Consider the following 20,417-nt stretch of genomic DNA (forward strand, 5'->3'; position numbering starts at 1 on the left):
ATAGATAGAAAACCAATTTCCATCTAGCATTGCTCACCAGTTAGTTTTTTGGCATGGCACATGTTATGTCTGTCTTCCTTTCATTGCCTGTACTAACTGCTTTAGGAAAGTTGCAGATACAGACAGTTTAATCTCAATTATCTATTACCATGTGTGTTAGCATGAATAACCCTGCGGATTATCAGTGATCTTGCTTAGTTAGTTTGTGTGAGAAGAGGTTAGGAGCCTTCCCTTGATACCAGGTTCCAAGCTTGGGTCCAGCCCCAAGATGCCAGCCTCCATCTAGAATTGTTTGTGGTATGTGTGTGTGTAGTTATGCATACACATGAACTTAGTTACTTTTCTATTTCTATTACAAAACACCATGACTAAGGCATTTGTAAAGCATTTAATTTGGGGCTCATGGTTCCAGAAGATTAGCATCTGTGACTGTTGCTGTGGGGATCACGGCAGCAGGCAGGAGCAGTAGCTATGAGCTTATATCTGACCCACAAGCAGGATGCAGAGAAGGTAGGGAGTGGGGGATTGTGAGGGGAGGGAGGAGGAATAGTAAGAACCCCGAAAGCCTACCACAAGTGACACAATGCCGTGCCTCCTAATCTTTCCCAGTTACTTGTGCCAATTGCAGACTAGGCATTCAAATCTATGAGCCTATGGAGGTCATTGTCATTCAAACACCATCAGCACCTGTGTGTGCTTGCCTGTGCTGGTACTTGTGATGGCCAGAGATTGTTATGTGGTAGTATCTTCTTCAATCACCTCCTGACCTTATTTTTTGAGGCCTCTAGTATCTACTGGTCTCTCAGAGCAGAGTTTATAGGCATGCTGCCACATCTGGCTTTATGTGGATACTGAGAATTCAAATTTCTCATGCTTGCATAGTAAGCCAAGCCCTTGTCTAAAATCAGTGTGTGTGTGTGTGTGTGTGTGTGTGTGTGTGTGTTTCTTACACAAATAAATATAATAAGACAATGATTCACAGCAATCTGTGAATTGAGACCCTGGGACTTGAGAAAGGAACTTCTTTACCCTTACAAGTGCACAGAGTCTGTGTTTATGCATATGCTACACATGAGTAGGTTTTTAAATCCTTTTTATAGAAATTGACAGATTTTAAATTTGTGTAGTGAAAACATCTAGATTGTTTTGTGTGGAAGCCTTTGCCTCCACCTCTGCCTCCTCACACTGTCTCCCTGTGTAGCACATGGGCAGTGCCTTTTGTCATATTACACATGATATTTAAGAAGTAAGATGTTGGAAACAACAAAAGGGGCCAGGGAGTTACCCCAAGATAGTTTATAACGTTGTGGCTATTGTGAAGGGTGATGTTTCTCTGATTTCTTTCTCAGCCCATTTGTCATCTGTATATAGGAGAGTTACTATTTTTTTTTTGAGTTAATCTTGTATCCTGCTACATTACTAAAGGTTAAGCCTGGGTTTAGCTTTAACCTGAGAGACCTGTATCTTTGAAGAGAGTATCAGAATATGGAAATATTTTCCATTCTCGTGGATAGGTAGGATTAACATAGTAAAAATGGCAATCCTCCCAAAAGCAATCTACAGATTCAATGCAATCCCCATCAAAATCCCAGCACAGTTCTTTACAGACCTCAAAAGAACAATACTAAATTTCATATGGAAAAAACAACAAAGCTAGGATAGCCAAAACAACCCTGTACAATAAAGGAATATCTGGAGGCATCACCATCCCTGACTTCAAGCTCTATTATAGAGCTATAGAAATGAAAACAGCTTGGTATTGGAGTTAAAAATACACAGGTAGACCAGTGGAATCCAATCAAAGACCCTAATATCAACCCACACATCTGTGAGCATGTAATCTTTGACAAAGAAGCTAAAAATACAAAACAGAAAAAGAAAGCGTGTTCAATAAATGGTGCTGGTATAAGTGGATGATGACGTGTAGAAGAATGCAAATAGATCCTTATCTGTCACCAAGCACAAAACTTAAGTCCAAATGGATCAAAGACCTCAACATAAATCCAGCTACCCTGACCTGCATGGAAGAGAAAGTGGGAAGTATCTTTGAACGAATTGGTGCAGTAGACTGCTTCCTAAATATAACAGTTGGCATCTGGGGGCGGGGTTGGTTTGGAATGACTCCAAGGTGGAGATTTCAAACAAAGACCAGATATTGGGTGTCTTTATTGGTTGTTCACTTTTACTTTCTTCCTCCTCCTCCTCCTCCTCCTCCTCCTCCTCCTCCTCCTCCTCCTCCTCCTCCTCCTCCTCCTCCTCCTCCTCCTCCTCCTCCTTCTTCTTCCAGTGTCATACACTTAAATATTGAATTTTAGTCATTTTCATCTCCTATTTTCTCTTTCTTCCTGCTGGGACCCTTCTCAATAAGGACCTCAGATCCACCTGCCTCTGCCTTCTGAGTTCTAGGATTAAAGACCTGTTCTACCATGGCTGCTTGGCTCTACCTTATTGACACAAGATCATTCTTTCATTAAACTTGAACTCAGTGATTCAGCTGCCCCAGGGCACTCTTGTCTCACCACTATAGGCTTTGGATCACCTTGCCTAGCTTTTACAAGGATGCTGGGGATTTGAACTCAGGTCCTTGTGCCTTTTTTTTTTTTTTTTTTCCTGTCTGAGACAGGCTTTGTCTGTGTTGCCTGAGCTGTCCTGGAACTCACTGTGTAGACCAGGCTGGCTTTCATCTCAGGTTATTGAAACATTTTTTTAAAGAGTTTCTTTATTTATTATGTATACAATATTCTGCCTCCACGTTGTCAGCCATTGTATCAGTGCGTGGTAAGAAAAGTCTTTGGGCAGGTAGGCAACACTTTAAGAAATCCGAAACTTCGAATTCCTCTGAGAATGCTTCCCTTGTCTGGTGCAAATCTTTGATAGTGGAAACTGAGTCACACCTGTTCCTACCTGCAAAGCCTCCCACACAATGAAGCAGTCTTTAAACTGAAAAGCTAAAACGGAAAGATAAAGCTAGTGTATGCATGAAAAGGTGATTGACATTTACAACAGCCTCATGCCTTTCATCAAGCAGGTCTCTGTGAGTTTGTGACCAGCTGGTCTACAGGGTGAGTTTCAGGACAGCCAGGGCTACACAGAGAAACCCTGTCTTGAAAACAAACAAAAGAAAGCAAGATATTGATGTTTTTGCTTTAGGTTAATAGTTGAAAGAAATTATAGTGGGAATCATCTTAATTTACTGGGGTTTTGTTGTTGTTTGGGGTTTTTGTTTTGTTTTGTTTCCCCTGGTTTTTTGAGCCAGGATTTCTCTGGTTGTACTGGAACTTACTCGGTAGACCAGGCAGGCCTTGAACTCACAGAGATCTGCCTGCCTCTGCCTCCTGAGTTCTAGATTAAAGGAGTGTGCCACCATACTCTGCTTTGTTAGCTTTTGGGAGTTTTATTTGTTTGTTTTTTTTTTGAACACTAAATATTTTAGTGTTAAAGAAATTCAGAACTTTACTTTTAGCATAGTGTTTTATTTTGTTCATTTTATTGGTTACTAACAACTTGTTAGTAGTGTATCTGATTGCACTGATAGATTCCCTTATCATTGCCATTAATTGGATCAGCTATTTGAGTACTGTAAGCACCCCGAAGACAGGGCACGTTGTTGTGTATCAAACATCCCAAGTAGTGTATAACCTGGAGTTAATATTCAGCTAAAATCACATAAAACAACTTCCATGTCATTTCTGGATTTTTTGGTTTTTGTTTGTTTTTTTGTTTTTCAAGACAGGGTTTCCTTATGTAGCTCAGAGAACTCACCGAGATCCACCTGCTTCCCAAGTGCTGCGACTGAGGGCGTGTGCCACCACTGCCCGGCTGGGCAAGTGTTCTTCCCTTACAGTTATGTCTTCAGCCCCATACCATACTTCTTATCTCTTGTAAAAAAGAGTTCTGAATGATGGTGTTTTTAGTTGTTGAAAATTTCTGATTTGTGAAACATTTTAAAAATACATTTTTTATTTTGGAAATTATTTTAAGGATTCTTCTCCAGTGGGAATAATTCCAGAAAACATTGTTTTTGCCTTTATATCATTGGCACTATATAAGATTTGGTCTGTTCTAAGTATTTTTATTCGGTAAATTTTTTGTTTGTTTGTTTTGTTTTTGGAGACAGGGTTTCTATGTAGCTTTGGAAGCTGTGCCAGAACTTACTCAGTAGACCAGGCTGGCATCAAACTCACAGAGGTCCGCCTGTCTTGGTTTCCTGAGTGCTGGGATTAAAGGTGTGCACCGCCATCTCCTTGCTTATGCAGTCAAGTTTTTAAAGTTGGGGTCTCTTGTAGCCATGGGTCTCAGTTAGTAGCTGAAGATTCCTGACCTCCTGGTCGTCCTGATACTAGACTCCTGAGTGCTGTCATTACAGGAGTGTACGGTCTTACCCAGTTTATTTTCTTTTAATAGTGTTGTATTAAAACTAAGGGTATTTTTTAAAATTAAAGCTTCCTTTTCTGCAGTTATAAAAATGAACATTCGGTGAGAGCTTTGCTTGCGCTTACAAGTTCAAGACTAGCTCCAGCAACACAGTGAGGCCCTGTCTCAAAATCAGACCAAAAGCAAAACCCTGAAAAACATCCCAAGTCAACAATAATCAAATATAGCTTCATTTCCAATAGAGGAGGTAAAATAAAAAAGAAGATAGTTTTGGTAGAGCATGAAGGAAATTGGAGCTATTACACACAGCTGTGGAAATGTACATTGGTTCAGCCACTGTGAGACACAATATGTCAGTTAATTAGAAGGCTGACTATAATTGCCATATAGCATAGCATTTCTCCCCAAGTATATAACCATATACTTAAACATATACAAAAACAAAAAGATGGTTACTACATGAAAACCTGCACATGGATGTGTATAGAAGTTTTACTCTCAATAGCCAATTATTAGAATGAGTTGAGATTCTTATTGAGTGAAGGGTTAAAGAAAATGCCACGTGGAGGCTTCAGAGATGGCTCTGTGGTTAAGAGTACTTGCTGTTCTTGCAGAGGACCTGGCTTTGCCTCCCAGCACTGGCATGGTGGCTTATGATCATTCTTAACTCCAGTTCCAGGGGTTCTCATACTTTCTGATGATGCCAAGCATACATGTGGTGCCACATTCATACCTGCAATAAAAACACTCACATACATAAAAAACGAAAATGAACAAATGTTCAAAAAGTACCATGAGTCTATATAGGGGAATACTGTTTAGCAAGAAAAGGAAGTAAATAACTGACGCATGTTACCCAACATGAGCCTCAATAATGATGCTATTTACAAAAGAGCACTTTGGGGCTAGGGCGGTAGCTCAGTTGCTAAAGGGCTTGTATAGGTTTAAGGGCTTGAGTTCAAATTCCTAGCAATCATATATATAAAGGGCCTGGTGTAGTGATGTATGTCTGTGATCCCAGCACTGGTGAATCAAAGCCAAGAAGACTCTGAGGCTTGTTGGCCAAGCCAGCCATTCTAATCAAATTGGTGAGTGCCAGGCTCAGTAAGAGAAACCAGTATTTTTTATTTAAAAACCAACAAACAATTAAAGAGAGAGGTATTGAGGAAGGTACCTGCTTTTGAGCACTGTGTTCCACACATGTGCATATAAGTGCATGCACATCTTGTATGTTTGCCCAAACACACACACAGAAACCACTTGGTAAGAGTCAGGCTCATGGCTTTGTGGTTAGGACTGTAGGAATTGGAGAGACATAGGAAGTTACTGCTCAGAATATGTGTTTTCTTTATGTAGTGATGAAAATGTTGTGAATCAGAGAGTGATGTTGCAATCTGAAATGCAGACTCATGTGCACTTAAAACAGTTAACTATATATTTATGTATGTATGTATGTATATATGTATGTATGTATTTTATGTGTATGAGTGTTTTGCCTCATACATGCAATGTGTATGGTATGTGCAGTAGTGTGTGCCTTGTGCCTGCAGGGGTAAGAGGATGACACTGCTTGTCTGGGAACTGGAGTTACAGATAGTTGTGAGTCATGTATGTGCATGCTAGAAACTGAACCCAGGTCCTCTGAAAGAGCTCTTTACCACTGAGCCATCTCTCAAGGCTTAGATTTATTTTTGTATAAAGTTGTTATTAAAGACATGTGAATGGAGAGATTCATTTGTGTCTGTGAGCATAAATTAATCCAAAGTGATGCACATTGATTGCCTGTAAATAAAATCTTTTTTTTTAAAGCAAACATCCATCTGTGCCTATAAAATTATATTCCAGTTTATATATGGGAATATGTGGAAAATTATATATTTTGTGACTAAATAAGTTGCATAATAAAAGTATTAATAAGTTCTTTCTTTTCTTACTTTACTATGACCAGGTCCTTCAAGGGTTAGATTATCTACACAGTAAATGCAAGATAATTCACACTGACATAAAGCCGGAAAACATCTTGATGTGTGTAGATGATGCATACGTGCGAAGAATGGCAGCCGAGGCCACTGAGTGGCAGAAAGCAGGTGCTCCTCCTCCTTCTGGGTCTGCAGGTGAGGGGCTGAGCCCTCATGCTTCAGTCTGCTTGGGGGCTGTGAGCTTTCAGAGTTATGCATTGAAGACACTTAAGTTTGATGTGTACATATTAATTAGGAACTTTTTCTAAGAGTTTGGTTGTTGGAAATAACTTTTTCAATAAGATGTTACAGCTAATTATTTTTTAGTTAATTGTTTGTACTACCTTACCTTTGCCCTCTACTAAAAGACGACCTGAATTCTTAGCTGTTGATTCATCTACATAGGAGCATGTCATTGTGTTGTTGAAGTCTCTATGAAGAAAATGTAATGGGTTTCTTGTAGCCTATCTGCAGACATTTTTCTGATTTAGGTTTCATAAAACTCTTTTCTTCTCTTAACTTAATGTAGCTGGATCCATTTCAGTTTAACTGATGCATTTGGTATTACCTATGAAAGAGCAAGGGGTGAGGGGGTGGGGAAGGGGACCAGGTCACTTGAGCATTAGCAGGTTTTGGTGGCAGCGAAGTGCTGGCTGTGCTTTCAGTGTAATCACATTGCCTGTGCCTGGTACATTGTCCTGCAGATGTGCAGATTAAAGGGCTAAAGGTCTTATGACTGACAGGGACTTCAGAGAGGTTGCTTTCACCTCATCTCATATGCCATCATGATGTTATTAGCGCATGCAACCAATTTACAAAGGTTTTGACGCTTATAAGGCTGACTTCCAGAGTGATTGCTGCAATATGCTGCACTGTGTGACTTAGTTTAGTTTAGTTGTGTGATGTTTCTAAGTGGTTTTCAAACATAGCTGTGTATCTTCTCATCTGAAATGTTCATCGCCTCATTTGTGAAGCACATGTGGTTCTATGACAGACTTACAAACTATTCCTCCATTTCTCTTTCTTCTTTCCTCCATTTTCTTAATTTTTTAGTCAGTGCTTTGAGAGAGGCTGTTTTCAGGACAAGTGTCTTATATATGAACAGCTTATCCTATGCCCTGTAAGAGTCAGTTGTGTGTTTGCATTGCAGAAACTTTTTAGAAACGTCAGAGGTTTAGTTTTTTGAAGTTGGGTAATTATTAAAAGACAGTATTATTTCATTTTGCAAATGAGATTGTCCAAAGGTACCTGTTTTCCTCTGAATATCAATTTTGTTTTGTTTTGTTTTAGTGAGTACAGCTCCACAGCAAAAACCTGTAAGTATTTTACATGTATATTCAGCAAAAGAGACTATTCAGTGTTGAGCTTCACAAACTATGTAGCAAATGTTCTAATCTTTATTAATTTAAAAGTTGGCATGTTTATAAATGCTCTGTTCTCCCTCTCCCCAAAAAAGCTTGACTTTTTGTGTGGGACTAGTCAAAGCTATTATAAGACCAGTCTCTTCCTGTGCTCCCTGGGCTGCATTTGGCCAAGTTCAGTGAATTGCAAGGTTTTAGATTAAGTTTAAAAGAACCGTTTTAAAATTACTTCTGCTTGGCCTCCAAGTATCTTCTTTGACAAAACCCTTTTAATTTTTTTATAGTTAGCTGTGTAAGTGAGCATTATATATTCTGTGGATGTGCTGTCTTAAAAGAGAAGTCAAGTCTGGTGAATTGTTGCCAGAAAATCCAAATCACTTTTCTTTTTCTTTTTCTTTTTTTGGTTTTTTGAGACAGGGTTTCTCTATGGCTTTGGAGGCTGTCCTGGAACTCGCTCTTGTAGACCAGGCTGGTCTGGAACCCACAGAGATCCGCCTGCCTCTGCCTACTAAGTGCTGGGACTAAAGGCATGTGTCACTACTGCCCGTCGCAAATCACTTTCATAGTTTTACCCTGATCTAAGGATTTGGGCTTATGGGTCTTTGAAACTTTAAAGGTATTCATTGCCAGTATTTTCTAAGACATATGGCTGTAGCTGAAGGTAGGCAAAACTGTGGCTTTTCTTTTTTTGTCCTTTTATATTATATGTTTATTCCTGAAAGTTCATGTTATATTGCCTATCAGTCACAGCTTGGTATTAAGAGCCAAATGCAGACAGTGCTGTTTGCCACCTGTCTTGGTAGGTGTTTGTTTTTGTTGTTAAGAGTGAGAGTCATTCTGGATATAGGCAGCAGCAAAGAAAGGTTGCAAGAGATTCTTGTTCAAGGTGCTCGGTTCTAGACTTTCTAATGGAAGTTATGCCCCCTTAATGGCAAGACCAACAACATGAGCACAATCCTATCCTAAGGTAGAGTTTGTGATCATAACTGAGTATGATATGAAAAAGCAGAGTTGGAATTTGCCGTGTTGCCAGCACTTACACTCCTAAACAATGTTTTAAGAAGCAGCACCTAACCTATGGTACTTTCTTTACCATGTTGTAGATAGGAAAAATATCTAAAAACAAAAAGAAAAAGCTGAAAAAGAAACAGAAGAGGCAGGCTGAGTTGCTGGAGAAACGCCTGCAGGAGATCGAGGAATTGGAGCGAGAAGCTGAAAGGAAAACCATAGAGGAAAGTGTTACCACTGCCGAGCCATCCAATGAGCAAGATGATGGGTGTCACCTGGAGGGGAAACTAAAGGAAGCAGAATTCGAGGAGGCAGCTGAAGGAGAGATAGCAAAGGATAATGGTTAGTACAACTGGGAGCAGGGGGGAGGGCTAATGGGTGGGTGTCATGGAACTGCACGAAAGGCCCAGCCAGTGTGCCACACAGGTTGGCTTCATGCTGCTGCCTCAGATGTTAAGGACAACTTTCTCTAACTCTTGTTGGAGATTATGGGAAGCAGCCTATACGCCATCGGTAAAATGTATGCTAGGCATTATGTTGACATTTCAAAGTAGGTTTTCAAAAAGGGAAGAAGAAAGTCCAAGAAACATGTTTTTTTCCTGTTAATGATGCCCCTTATTTTATTTTGTGACTGACCTTTTGCCTAGCTTTAATACACCACAAACCTTATTCTAAAGCTGTAGAGGAAAGGGTTAGTGACTCAAAAAAATGGATCAGTGTTCCTGCAGAGGAACCAAGTCCGGTTCCCGCAGCACTTGTGTCCTGTTGCTCACAACTCCCTGTGACTCCAGCTCTAAGGCCATAGGCATGCGCGCGCGCGCGCGCGCGCGAGCACACACACACACACACACACACACACACACACACACACACACACACACACACAATTTACAGTGAAAATCTTAAAGATCAAGTACAATAACCATCTGAGGAAAGCAGTGGGGAGGGTTTGAAATGAAAATCCAGTTTTGCTTAGCATTTTACCCCCCAAACCAACTTGTTCCTGAAAATATAAGGCTAATTATTAAATAAGCAAAAAATAGGGTTTAGAAAGCCATTTTTGCCTTTTAAACCAATAGACATGTTCTGTGGTATATTAGAAGCATCTCTTAGTTGGGTATGATAGCAGATGCCTTTAATCCCAGCACTTAGAAGGCAGAGGCAGGTGGATCTCTTAAGCCTGGTCTACAAAGAGAATTCCAGATCAGCCAGAGCTACAGAGAGAAACCTGTCTGGAAAAACTAAAACCAGAAAAATACAAAGCAAAGTATGTCTTGTTGAAGAAGCTAACTAGTACTGCTTTGCAAGGAGAGTCATGACTCCTAATTTTAACCCTATGTTTGTTAAGGTGAAGCTGAAGACCAGGAAGAAAAAGAAGATGCAGAGAAGGAAAATGCTGAGAAGGATGAAGATGATGTTGAACAGGAACTTGAAAACCTAGACCCTACATGGATGGAGTCCCCTAAAGCCAATGGCCATATTGAAAATGGTCCATTTTTATTGGAACAGCAGCTGGAGGATGAAGATGATGATGAAGATGACTGTGCAAATCCTGAGGAATATAACCTAGATGAGCCAAATACAGAGAGTGATTATACGTATGGCAGCTCCTATGAACAGTTCAATGGTGAATTGCCAAATGGACAACACAAGAGTCCAGAGTTTTCCACATCATTGTTTTCTGGGCCCTTAGAACCTGTGGCCTGTGGTTCTGTGCTTTCAGAGGGATCACCACTTACTGAGCAAGAGGAAAGTAGCCCATCCCATGACAGAAGCAGGACAGTTTCAGCCTCTAGTACTGGAGATTTGCCAAAAAGTAAGTGTCCTTGTATCTCTCTCTCTGTTTTCACTGAGCAGGGTCATACCTTTGATAAACACTGTGAAAAGAGTTGGCTAAAGGGGAAGAGACACTTTAAATATGCACTAATCCTTTAATTTCAGTGCTTTTGTATTCAAGAACAAATGGAATGCTTTAGCTGCCAGGGTTTCCCTTACTCTCTGAAGTCCTATCCCTGGACATTTTTCATTTATTATATATTCAGTGATATCAAATACTTTTGAAACACCTTCACCACTAACTACCTTATGGGTTTCTACATGAAACCCTTTTCTAGCTGCTGCTGCTGCTGCTGCTGCTGGTGGTAGTGGTGGTAGTGGTGGTAGTAGTATCTTTGGGTTTTGTTTTTACTCAAGGGAACACCTGCTGGTTTTCAGCTATACCAACAGACAAGTTGAGTTTTATTCAATGGTTGTCCTTGTTTATAGAATTCTGCTTTTGATAAAGCATGATGACAGATTATACATTCTTAGGTTCTTGTCTGTCTGAGGCCCTATCTTCAGACCCATATTTTGGGAGCAAATGCCATATAACTAATTGCTGAATAACTTAAGGAAGGATAACTGAATATGACAGTTGATGTCCATTCTGACCCTTAATGGAATAGTTCAGAATCCTCCTCTACCCTCTACTGCCAATAGTGTTTTTAACACACGGCAAGTAATTGAGTCACCCCAATAAATAGGCAAAAGAGTCTGCAGTATCTTTAAGTTGCGCCAGGCCAGCACTTTTGTTACTCATTAGCTGTAATTACCTGTCCTAGCTTGTGATTTGCTCACTTCGCGGTGCATGATTTCCCACCTCACCGTTGGTCTGTCCTGGGAGTGGTAGAGTCCACATAGAATAAATACAGCTTCATTTCTGGGCAATGTCACTAGTGACTTGTATCTTCTCTGCTTTCATTGTTTCTGTTGCAGCTTGAAATCCACACATTTACACATTCATACACAAAATACTTCAGGCAGTAGCTCTTCATTATTTTTTGCATGATGGTTTAGAACAATGGCTTCAAAAATAGGAAATTGAATCCTAGCTTAAAACCTAGTCATGGGACTTTAGTTTCTTAACCTCCTTGTGCCTCAATTTCTTCTTCTAATAAAGGAAAGCAACGGCCACATTTAGTGTTGTTACTGTTGAAGCAAATGCTACATATTAGATTATGTGTGAAAAAAATCAATACATAATTAAAGTCTCTTAAAAGGCATAATTTTTATTAATACACCACATTGGTAGTATCTGAGGCTCAGGCATGGTGGACAGCTCTGAGGATGGAGGTTTCTGTCCTGCCAGGTCCTGCTGCCCTTTAGCCCCAAATAAGCACACAGAGACATATTAATTATTAAACTGTTGGCCAGTGGCTAGGGCTTCTTATTTGCTAGCGCTCTCTTAGTTTATTAACCCATAACTACTAATCTATTTATTTCTACTTGACCTTATCTTACCAGAGAATGGCTGGCATGTCCTATCTTCCCGGTCTCTACATGGCATCTCTCAGTGGCCTCTCTCTCCAGCATTCTCTTCATCTCCTAGCCCCGCCTATCTTCCTGCCTCTCTTGGCCAATCAGTGTTTTATTCATCAACCAATAAGAGAAACATACTTACAGAAGGACATCCCCATCACGGCTCAGCATTGTCTTGCTAGTACCTCATGGGCCTTGGTTCCTTGTTTTATTCCACTTACCACATGATTATTCATTCATGTCAGGGAGCCAGGGTAGGTAGGTATAGGTTAAGTCTTGAAAAGAAAAGAATTCTTACAAAAAGCAGAGAATTTATCATTATAGTGAATGAGTAAAGAATGGTTTTAAATTGGGCAAAATCTAAAACCCTATTGCAGAAAGTTAATATAACTGAAACCTTGTAGCTTTCATGTAAAGAACACTTGGATACTGTGAGAGAGCTAGTTTTATCTTGGAGTGAGAGGAGTAACTTATGCTTAGGCCCCACCATCTCCCCACAGCAGCCTCTGTCTTCCTCGTTTTTGCAGTTTCTGCTTGCTTTGTTGTTCCTTTGGGACTTTTACCAGGTTTTCTGCATCTTAATTTTTGACACCACCCCCATCTCCGTTCTGACCTTATTCTTCTTATGCTGTAGTCTTTTTCTGACTTACCTGTGCCTGCCCATGATTTCCATTGGCTTCTATGCATTGGTGGCTCAGTCCCTGTTCATTCACTCAGTAACTAGTGAGTCACAGCAGCATGTGGGGATGTGGGGCCCGAGGAGAATGCGGTGGATCTGCCCTGGTGCTTTCATTCCCTATTGGGAGTGACTCGCAGTGTGCAGGGCAGCTGTGGATCATAGTTAGAACATGCTGGTATTGTGTTGATTGTCCCATTATTTTCTGCTTATACCCTGTGTGGTGGTTTTCGTTACTTGACACAAACAAGTCTCCTGAAAAGAAGGAACCTTAGTTGAAGAAATGCTTCTGTCAAATTGGCCTGTAGGCATATCTGTGGAGCATTTTCTTAATTAACGATTGATCTGAGATGGCCAATCTTACTTTGGCGATGCCACCCCTAGGCAGGTAGTTCTGGGCTGTATAAGGAAGTTGAGAAAACTGTGGGGAGTAAGTCAGTGAGCAGCGTTCTTCTGTCGCCTTTGCTTTGTTTTCTGCCTCTGGGTTCCTGCTTGACTCCCTACCCTGATTTCCCTCAATCATGGTCTGTAATGTGGAATTCTAAGCCAAGTAACCCCCTTCTTCTTCCCAGTTGCTTTGGTCAGTGCTTTATTATAGCAATAGAAAGCAAACCAGAGACCCTTGCCAGCCCCTTCTCAAAGTAGGACTCTCCTTGCCTTGACCCTAAGGGACAGATCATTGCTCGGCTTTATTGTTGCAGAGGCTTCTGGCTCATTTCTGTCTGTGTATTGTCTCCACCTATTCCTGACTTCCTTCCAAATCAGTCTCCCAGGTTCCTGCTGGAGTTTTACATCATGCTAATCAGACAAATTCCCTTGTTCCTAATTCTTTACGGGGTCCAACACAGTGGTGCATATGTCCACCAGCAACGGAACAATCAACTGAAGTACAGAAATGAATTATTAGGACACCTTTGTATAATAAAATAGTTATTTTGAAAGTCTAGCTCAAATATAATAGCTATATATCCTCTACTATATTCAGAATTAACATTTTGCCATGGTATGTGTATATTATATAGAAACTACATGCTATAGATATTAGGATAGTTCTAAACAGTTAAGCATTTATCATCTGGAGAATTAACTAAAGATATTTTTGTTGTTCACTCCATATTCAGTTCTCTTTAGTTTGACAATAGTTTTTTTTTTTTTTTTATTTTCCCTGATCCAGAGCAGTGCAAACCCCCTCCCCACTCCCAATGTAAGCATTGATGTGTGTTTGTGCTGGTTTTGCCATTAGAGCAAGATGTACACATAAGAGAATAGTAAGGCAGACTAGGGCCAAATTATGACGTTTGAAGAACTTAGATGCCAGGTGGAAGGATGTGGATTTGCAAGTAATTTGATAGCTCTTGGTGGTTGAGATGAGGAGATTGTCTTAGGTCATATCTCATGGTCTTGTTTGTTTGACTGCTTGGTCGCTTTGGAGTTCTCACTCCATAATCCTCTCAGTCAGTCCTTAGCAGGCTGCCATGGCATGGACATTGTATTTTAGCTGTTAATCCTTAGGTTTTTCTCTGTCTAGAAGTGCACATGTATCTTTTTGAAGCATATCCCATCACCATCTCCCTGGCCCCAAATGATCTAACTAGCTTATATTTCTCACATCCCTCTGTAAATGCTGAACACTCCACAGTCTAATTCCTAACAGTATGCTGATGTCTGTGTACTACCCATGCTGGTGGGCTCTTCAAACTTTTATGGATTGTGTGCTGGACGTGGGTAAGGGTCTTTGCAGTACCTGTCTCCTCTCCCTTGGACATCTCATGCTTTCCTTGACTGCCACCTTCCCAGAAAAGTTTTCTCAGGGGCTGGCAAGATGGCACAATAGGTAAAGGTGCTTGCCTCCAAACCTAAGGACCTGAATTCAATCCCCTGGACACACAGGTATTTTTGTGACCACCATACAAGTGCTGTACCCCTCTACAGTACATAAATAAATGTAAAAAGAGAAAAAAAGATTTTCAGCATCACTTTCTCAGTCATCTCTCTTCTTAGTTTTGTTTTTCTTTGTGGCATATCTAGTTTTCTGACATGTTAATATGGATTGCTTCTATCCTTACATATATATTCCCTTCCTCCCTCCCGCCCCTTTCTCCCTCCCTGTCTCTCTACCCCCCTCCTTGTCTCTCTCCCTCCCTCCCTGCCTTTCCCTCTCCCTTCCCCTCCCTCCCCCTCCCTCTGTGCGCTCCCCCCCACACACACACTTTTGAGATCAGGTTTCTCTGTGTAGCCCTGGCTGTCCTGGAATTCACTCTGTAGGCCAGGCTGGCCTCAAACTGCCTCCTGAGTGCTGTGATTAAAGGTGTGAGTCACCACTGCCTGGCTATTACTGGCTGTATTTCCAACCAGTGTATGACATGAGTTTGCTAATTCTAGTGTGTCTTTTTACTGTGTTGTGGCACCATATTAGCTTATAGAAGTGCCTTGGCAAGTGTTTGGTAAGGAATGGGTCAGGTACTCGTGTTAATTGTTACAGTTCTTCCACTTTCTTGGTCCCGGTTCTGACCCTGATCTGGAGAGAGGCTATATATCCTCTCTCCAGATGAGGAGAAAACAAAATCCTTTGTTTTAGGATGTTTTTAAACATGTCGTGCGTAACACAATACTGGCAGCTGTCTCATCACCTACCATCTTGCTAGACAAAAGAGATCAGATTTTGAGAAAGTGGCTTAAAATCCCAGTGCTTCCTAAAATAAAACCTGACAGTTTTTATTCATGCTCTGGTGGAGGCAGAGGAAAGTTACCAGCTTTTCATTTCAGAGGGGAGAGTGCCAGTAAGTCGTCTGTGCTAGCATCATCAGAGAGACAAGTAAGACAGGTCACTGTGGGTGTCGAAATCTAAGGAAGCAGTGAGAGTCCAGGCACGCTCAAGAATGAGTTTGCAGCAGGTGTGAGTACATCTGTGCTCATGTGGGCTTTCTGCGTGCTGCAGTCAGGTTCCTCCCTCACATGGAAACTGGCACATTTGAGACAGAAAATCAGAGAGGCACACAGAATATATTTTATCTCCTGTTGTGTTCTTATACAATTCAATTATGGAAACAAATTACCTATGATTGTTTATGATACCCTGGAACTAGAGGATAATAACATGTTACCAGATTTAATTTAGTGAGCGTAATGTTACCTGCAGAGACCTGTTTAAACACATGGTAATACTGTCTTAAGTCGATTTTCCTCCAATGCACTTGAATCACACAGCTTTTGGAAGTGTCTTTATAAACAACCACAAGGAGAGATCAGGAGATTATGAATTACCTGCTTCCCTGGTACCCTGACATCTGCCAGCCCAGCTCCCTAGTATCAAGTGTGGCACAGAATGTCTGTGTAGCTGCTTCAGGTGCCTGCTTACTCACTGACCCTAAAGCAAAATCAAGTCTTGGCCACTCAGCCAGATACTGTTCTGACTTCAATACGTGTGTGTGTGTGGGGGGGGGGCTGTGGGGTGGGGTTGGGTGGAGTGGTATTGTCTTTGGGGACAGAGGCTGGTCCTTTTCATTCTTTCCTGAAAACAGTCTCAAAGAATTTGTCATTTGCTAGGCTTGCAATTCTCAGGTATGAAACTAAGATTTGGATCCAGTTGAACAAAACTGTTCTGGACCCTGGGGGGAGGGGTTGTAATATGAGGTGTGTCTCATCTAGTCACTCATCTGTTGTTCAGTGTTGTGTGCTTATCAGGGACCAGGATTGTTGTCATTTCCACGTTCTGCCTTCTCTTTTAGGTTATTCTGCTTCTTTCATTATCATTATCTTCTGAGTTCCTGTGGTATTTGTTTCTTTGTTTTTTCTCTTTTCCTTAGCTCCTACCTAGTCTTTGATAAGACCCTCTGTAAGTAGCCATCCTCAAACATACGACATAAGACAAGTTGCAAGAAGAGAACCTCTCTGCCTGTCTAGCCCAAGCTGATTCATAAATAGAGAAAGCCATGGGAGTTCAGACAGTGACTAGAGTTGAGACTGTAGCCTTCCTCTGGATTATCTGGACAGTGTAGGTCCTGGTATTGTGCTATAGTCTGCCCTGCTGTTAGAAGTCCAGCCTTTCATCCTCTTTGGGGTTTACCAACAGACTGAACCCCATCAAGCACTGTGGTTCCTGAGTTCAGTACACACTGAACGAAAGCAGCTTAGTGCACACAAGCATCAACTTGGCATGAACAAAATGACTCCCCAATGCTGGCATTAATGTTCTGCATTAAGCTGAGTTTTCTGTTTAGTCTATAAATTCCATTTCAATGTGACCAAAAACCCTGAGTGTATAAGGGCTCAGATGAACTCTACAGATGAATGTGCTGCTCTTCTCATAACTACTTTCAGCATAGTAAGGGGTTAGCCAAGAGATGTTCTGAAGCCAGCAGCCCTGGCTCTGGGCTTGCTGTAGAGACTCCCTCTGGGTGTGTCGTCCTAAAATTGAGGCATCTGACCTAACACTGGCCCTCTTCAACTTGTTAGAACACTATTTTTCATCTTCCCATTCAAAACCAAGCCATAAAAGATTAGCCCCTGCCTATAATCTAAATTTGCTAATCAGTTGTCATCTAACCCTTGATGTTTGAGTGCTCAGTTGAGGAAGCTGGAGTAGGGAATGGTGAACTACATAGTGTTCACTACCAGTTGGTTACCTATGTTTATTTTTATGTGGGTTTAATGTTTCACCAGTGGTTCAACCTGCAGGATTCTAGGCTTATCGTGTCACTCTCCTTAAGAGGGGGGGGGGAGACACTGAGACTGTACCTGGCAAACATGTGTTCACACATGCAAACCTCTTGTCCCCTTTACTAACTATCTTGCTGTTTGCTCATGGCAGCAAAAACCCGGGCAGCTGACCTGTTGGTGAACCCTCTGGATCCACAGAATGCAGATAAAATTAGAGTAAAAATTGCTGATCTGGGAAATGCTTGTTGGGTGGTAAGTAGAGTTTTCTTTTTACATTTTAATGATGATATTGTGTGAGAACATGCTTCTTTTAAAACAATATGTATCACCTCTATTCCATTCCAGCATAAACATTTTACAGAGGACATCCAGACTCGGCAGTATAGGTCCATAGAGGTTCTGATCGGAGCTGGCTACAGCACACCTGCAGACATCTGGAGTACAGCTTGCATGGTGAGGACCCCTTTGTTATGTTTTTATTTAAAGAGAGGAAAAGAGAAAGCTGAAGGATGAGACATGTTGACTAGTTTATTATATGGGCCTGGCAGAGTAGGAAGACTAGGAGAAGAGGAACAGGGGTAATGGTTGACTGCCATAGCCGGTCGTCATAGAGGCAGAGAGAGTGCATAGGTGAGAGAGAGCCAAGAAGAAACAGAGGAGAGTAGAGAGGAAGCAGAGAGAGAGAAGCGGGAAGTTGGGACTTTTAAAGGGAAGACTGCGCATGCGCACTTAGGTTCCACGCATGCCCAGAGTCGTCATGGGTGACAGGTGACGTAGTGATGACGTAGAACGTTTTCTTGGGCATGCCCTGACTGTTCAGGGGTCAGGGTCTGTCTCTTAAAGAGGTAGAGCCAATCAGCATCAAAGCCTGAACCTTTCACTCTTGCCACTCTTCTTTCCCTGGAAATGACTTCTGGTGGATCCTCTTGATGAGTGGAATCATGCTGGAGATTTATAAAGTGGGGGAGGAGAAGATTGTGCTTGGGTGTTACAAGCATTGGAAGAATTCTCCTCAGATATGCTAGAGGTATAGTCTGTGACAGATGGTCTCTTCTTTGGGCACCGTGCAGCCCAGTGCCCCAAGAATCAGACTTCATTGGAGGAATTGCTTTTAGTTTCTGGAAGTTTTCACGTGTATCAGGCTCCCTGTTACACTATGAGGTAAAGCCAAATGCCTTCTCACACGAGTGGGGTGACTGTACTTAAAAGTTTGTACCACTGGAAGGTGGCCTCTCCCAGAGGTCTTGAGATTTCTCCATCTGCCAGTGCACAGTTGCTTTTATTGTAACTCAAATGCAGAGAGTTCTGCCCCTTTTTTTGGCATGTGCTTGCTTTCCTGAGACAGCATTGGTGGCACAGACTTCCTGGGTTTGAGTCTGTTTCCCTGGAACACAGTGTTGTTTTCCTGGAGGCAGCAGGAACATCCCTTTGATTTGAACATTCTGAATTTTTGTCTTTGTAAGCTAAACCCAGACTCACCACACATCATGCACACAAGTACACATGTGTATATAGCTGCGTGCACATATGCATGCATGTGAGTGTAAAAGACAGGTCATCCTTGGGTGTTACTCTTCAGTCATCCACCTTGTTTTCTTGAGACAAGCTATCTCATTGTTCTAGAGCTCTTGGTTAGGTTAGGCTGGCTGCACTGAGCACCAGGGCTTGTTTGTTTCCACCTCTCTAATGCTGGTTTACAAGCCCATGCTGCCATGCCTGGCCTTTGTGTGTGTAAGTTCTGGAGATCAAACTCATGGGCTTCCATGGTAGACACTTTAACAACTGAGCCATTGCTTCAGCGCAACTCTTTTTATTTGTCCCATTTTTAAAATGTAGTCCAGACTGGTCTCAAAACTCGTTTCCTGAGTGCTGAGGTTACGACATAGCTACTGCACCAGGCTTTTGTGTACCGTTTGCTATTTGCTCTGATCTGAATTGGTGACCCTGAGTAGGTCCTCACCTGTGAGCTAATACCAGTTTGTCTTTCACTGAGCATCCAGCCAGTTCAGCACATTCTTCTCACTGGGCTTTTGTTGTTCTTTGGTAGAAAAGGTGGCATGCGTGTGTTCATGTAGCTTCCAGTGCTGCCATGGCTATCCTATAGTATTGCTTAAGTTTTTTGTAGTTCCAGGGATGGAGCCCAGAGGTTCACCCCCACTAGCCAAGTATGCAAGGCTTAGTGCTCACCTTCTGAAAGGGCAGGTAGGAGGGAGCAGAATAAATATGATGGTTACCTGTTGTTCAGAACTTAATTTAATCACTGTTTTGAATCTTCTGTATTTTATGTCCAGTAGTGCTAATATAAAGCCATTTTAACTATTTAAAAACTTTTGGCCAGTTGTGTTGATGCACACATTTAGTCTCAGCACTTGGGAGGCAAAGACAGGCAGATCTCTGTGAGTTCGAGGCCAGCCAAGGCCACACAGAGAAACCCTGCCTTGAAAACCCCCTCTCTATCTATCTATTCATATTCATATTCATATTCATATCTGTGTGTCATTATGCATGCCTGGTGCCTGTGGAGGTCAAAAGAGGGTGTCTCATCCCCTGGGACTGGTGTTGCCACTGAGCTGCCGTGTCTATATTATTCTAGAAGCTGAACCTGGGTCCTCTGCAATAGTAGCACATGCTCTTAACTGCTGAGCCATCTCTCCAGTCCAATGTAAAAGCATTTTGTTAAGCAGATGATACAGGGTGATGTGAGAAACATGAGATGCTTTTCATCTTTCAAGTTATCACTATCTGAAATTATTGATGTGGCCTGGCCAGACATGAAACACCATGCCTTCCTAGACTCTTGTTCTAGTAACTCCAGAAAATAAATGTAAAATTATTAAAAACTTTTGTTTTTCAATAAGAACCTACAGTCAAGTTCTTAGTGTTTGAAAGAAGCTACCGTCCATGTGATAGGTACTTCCTTTTGAGGATTTGTGTGGAGAGGCTTTTGTTCTGCAGTTTGAGGGTAGAGGAAGTAGAGGCTAAAATTACAGGAGGCAGAGGCCAGGTCAGAAGGAAATGACTTCCTTGACAGAATGGGCAGTGTGTGTCTCCCATTTCAGGCTGTGGCAAGGCAAATTGCTATTT

At 41.6% G+C, this 20,417-nt stretch overlaps 1 protein-coding gene across 11 annotated transcripts in view; it reads left to right on the forward strand.

Moving 5' to 3' along the window:
* The window catches only part of Srpk2 (SRSF protein kinase 2), a 195,857-nt gene that overhangs the window by 160,482 nt on the left and 14,958 nt on the right, over positions 1-20,417 (forward strand). For 9 of the 11 annotated variants that reach the window (XM_035451593.1, XM_027393411.2, XM_035451591.1 and 6 more), the window contains 6 exons: positions 6,323-6,488; positions 7,623-7,648; positions 8,797-9,043; positions 10,050-10,517; positions 17,485-17,585; positions 17,679-17,786. In XM_035451593.1, coding sequence (XP_035307484.1) covers positions 6,323-6,488; positions 7,623-7,648; positions 8,797-9,043; positions 10,050-10,517; positions 17,485-17,585; positions 17,679-17,786 — 1,116 coding nt within the window. The remainder of the gene's footprint in view (positions 1-6,322; positions 6,489-7,622; positions 7,649-8,796; positions 9,044-10,049; positions 10,518-17,484; positions 17,586-17,678; positions 17,787-20,417) is intronic. The other 2 variants (XM_027393414.2, XM_027393420.2) reach the window with 1 other exon arrangement.

The sequence above is a fragment of the Cricetulus griseus genome, assembly GCF_003668045.3.
Source record: "Cricetulus griseus strain 17A/GY chromosome 1 unlocalized genomic scaffold, alternate assembly CriGri-PICRH-1.0 chr1_0, whole genome shotgun sequence".
Classification (NCBI taxonomy): Eukaryota; Metazoa; Chordata; class Mammalia; order Rodentia; family Cricetidae; genus Cricetulus; species Cricetulus griseus.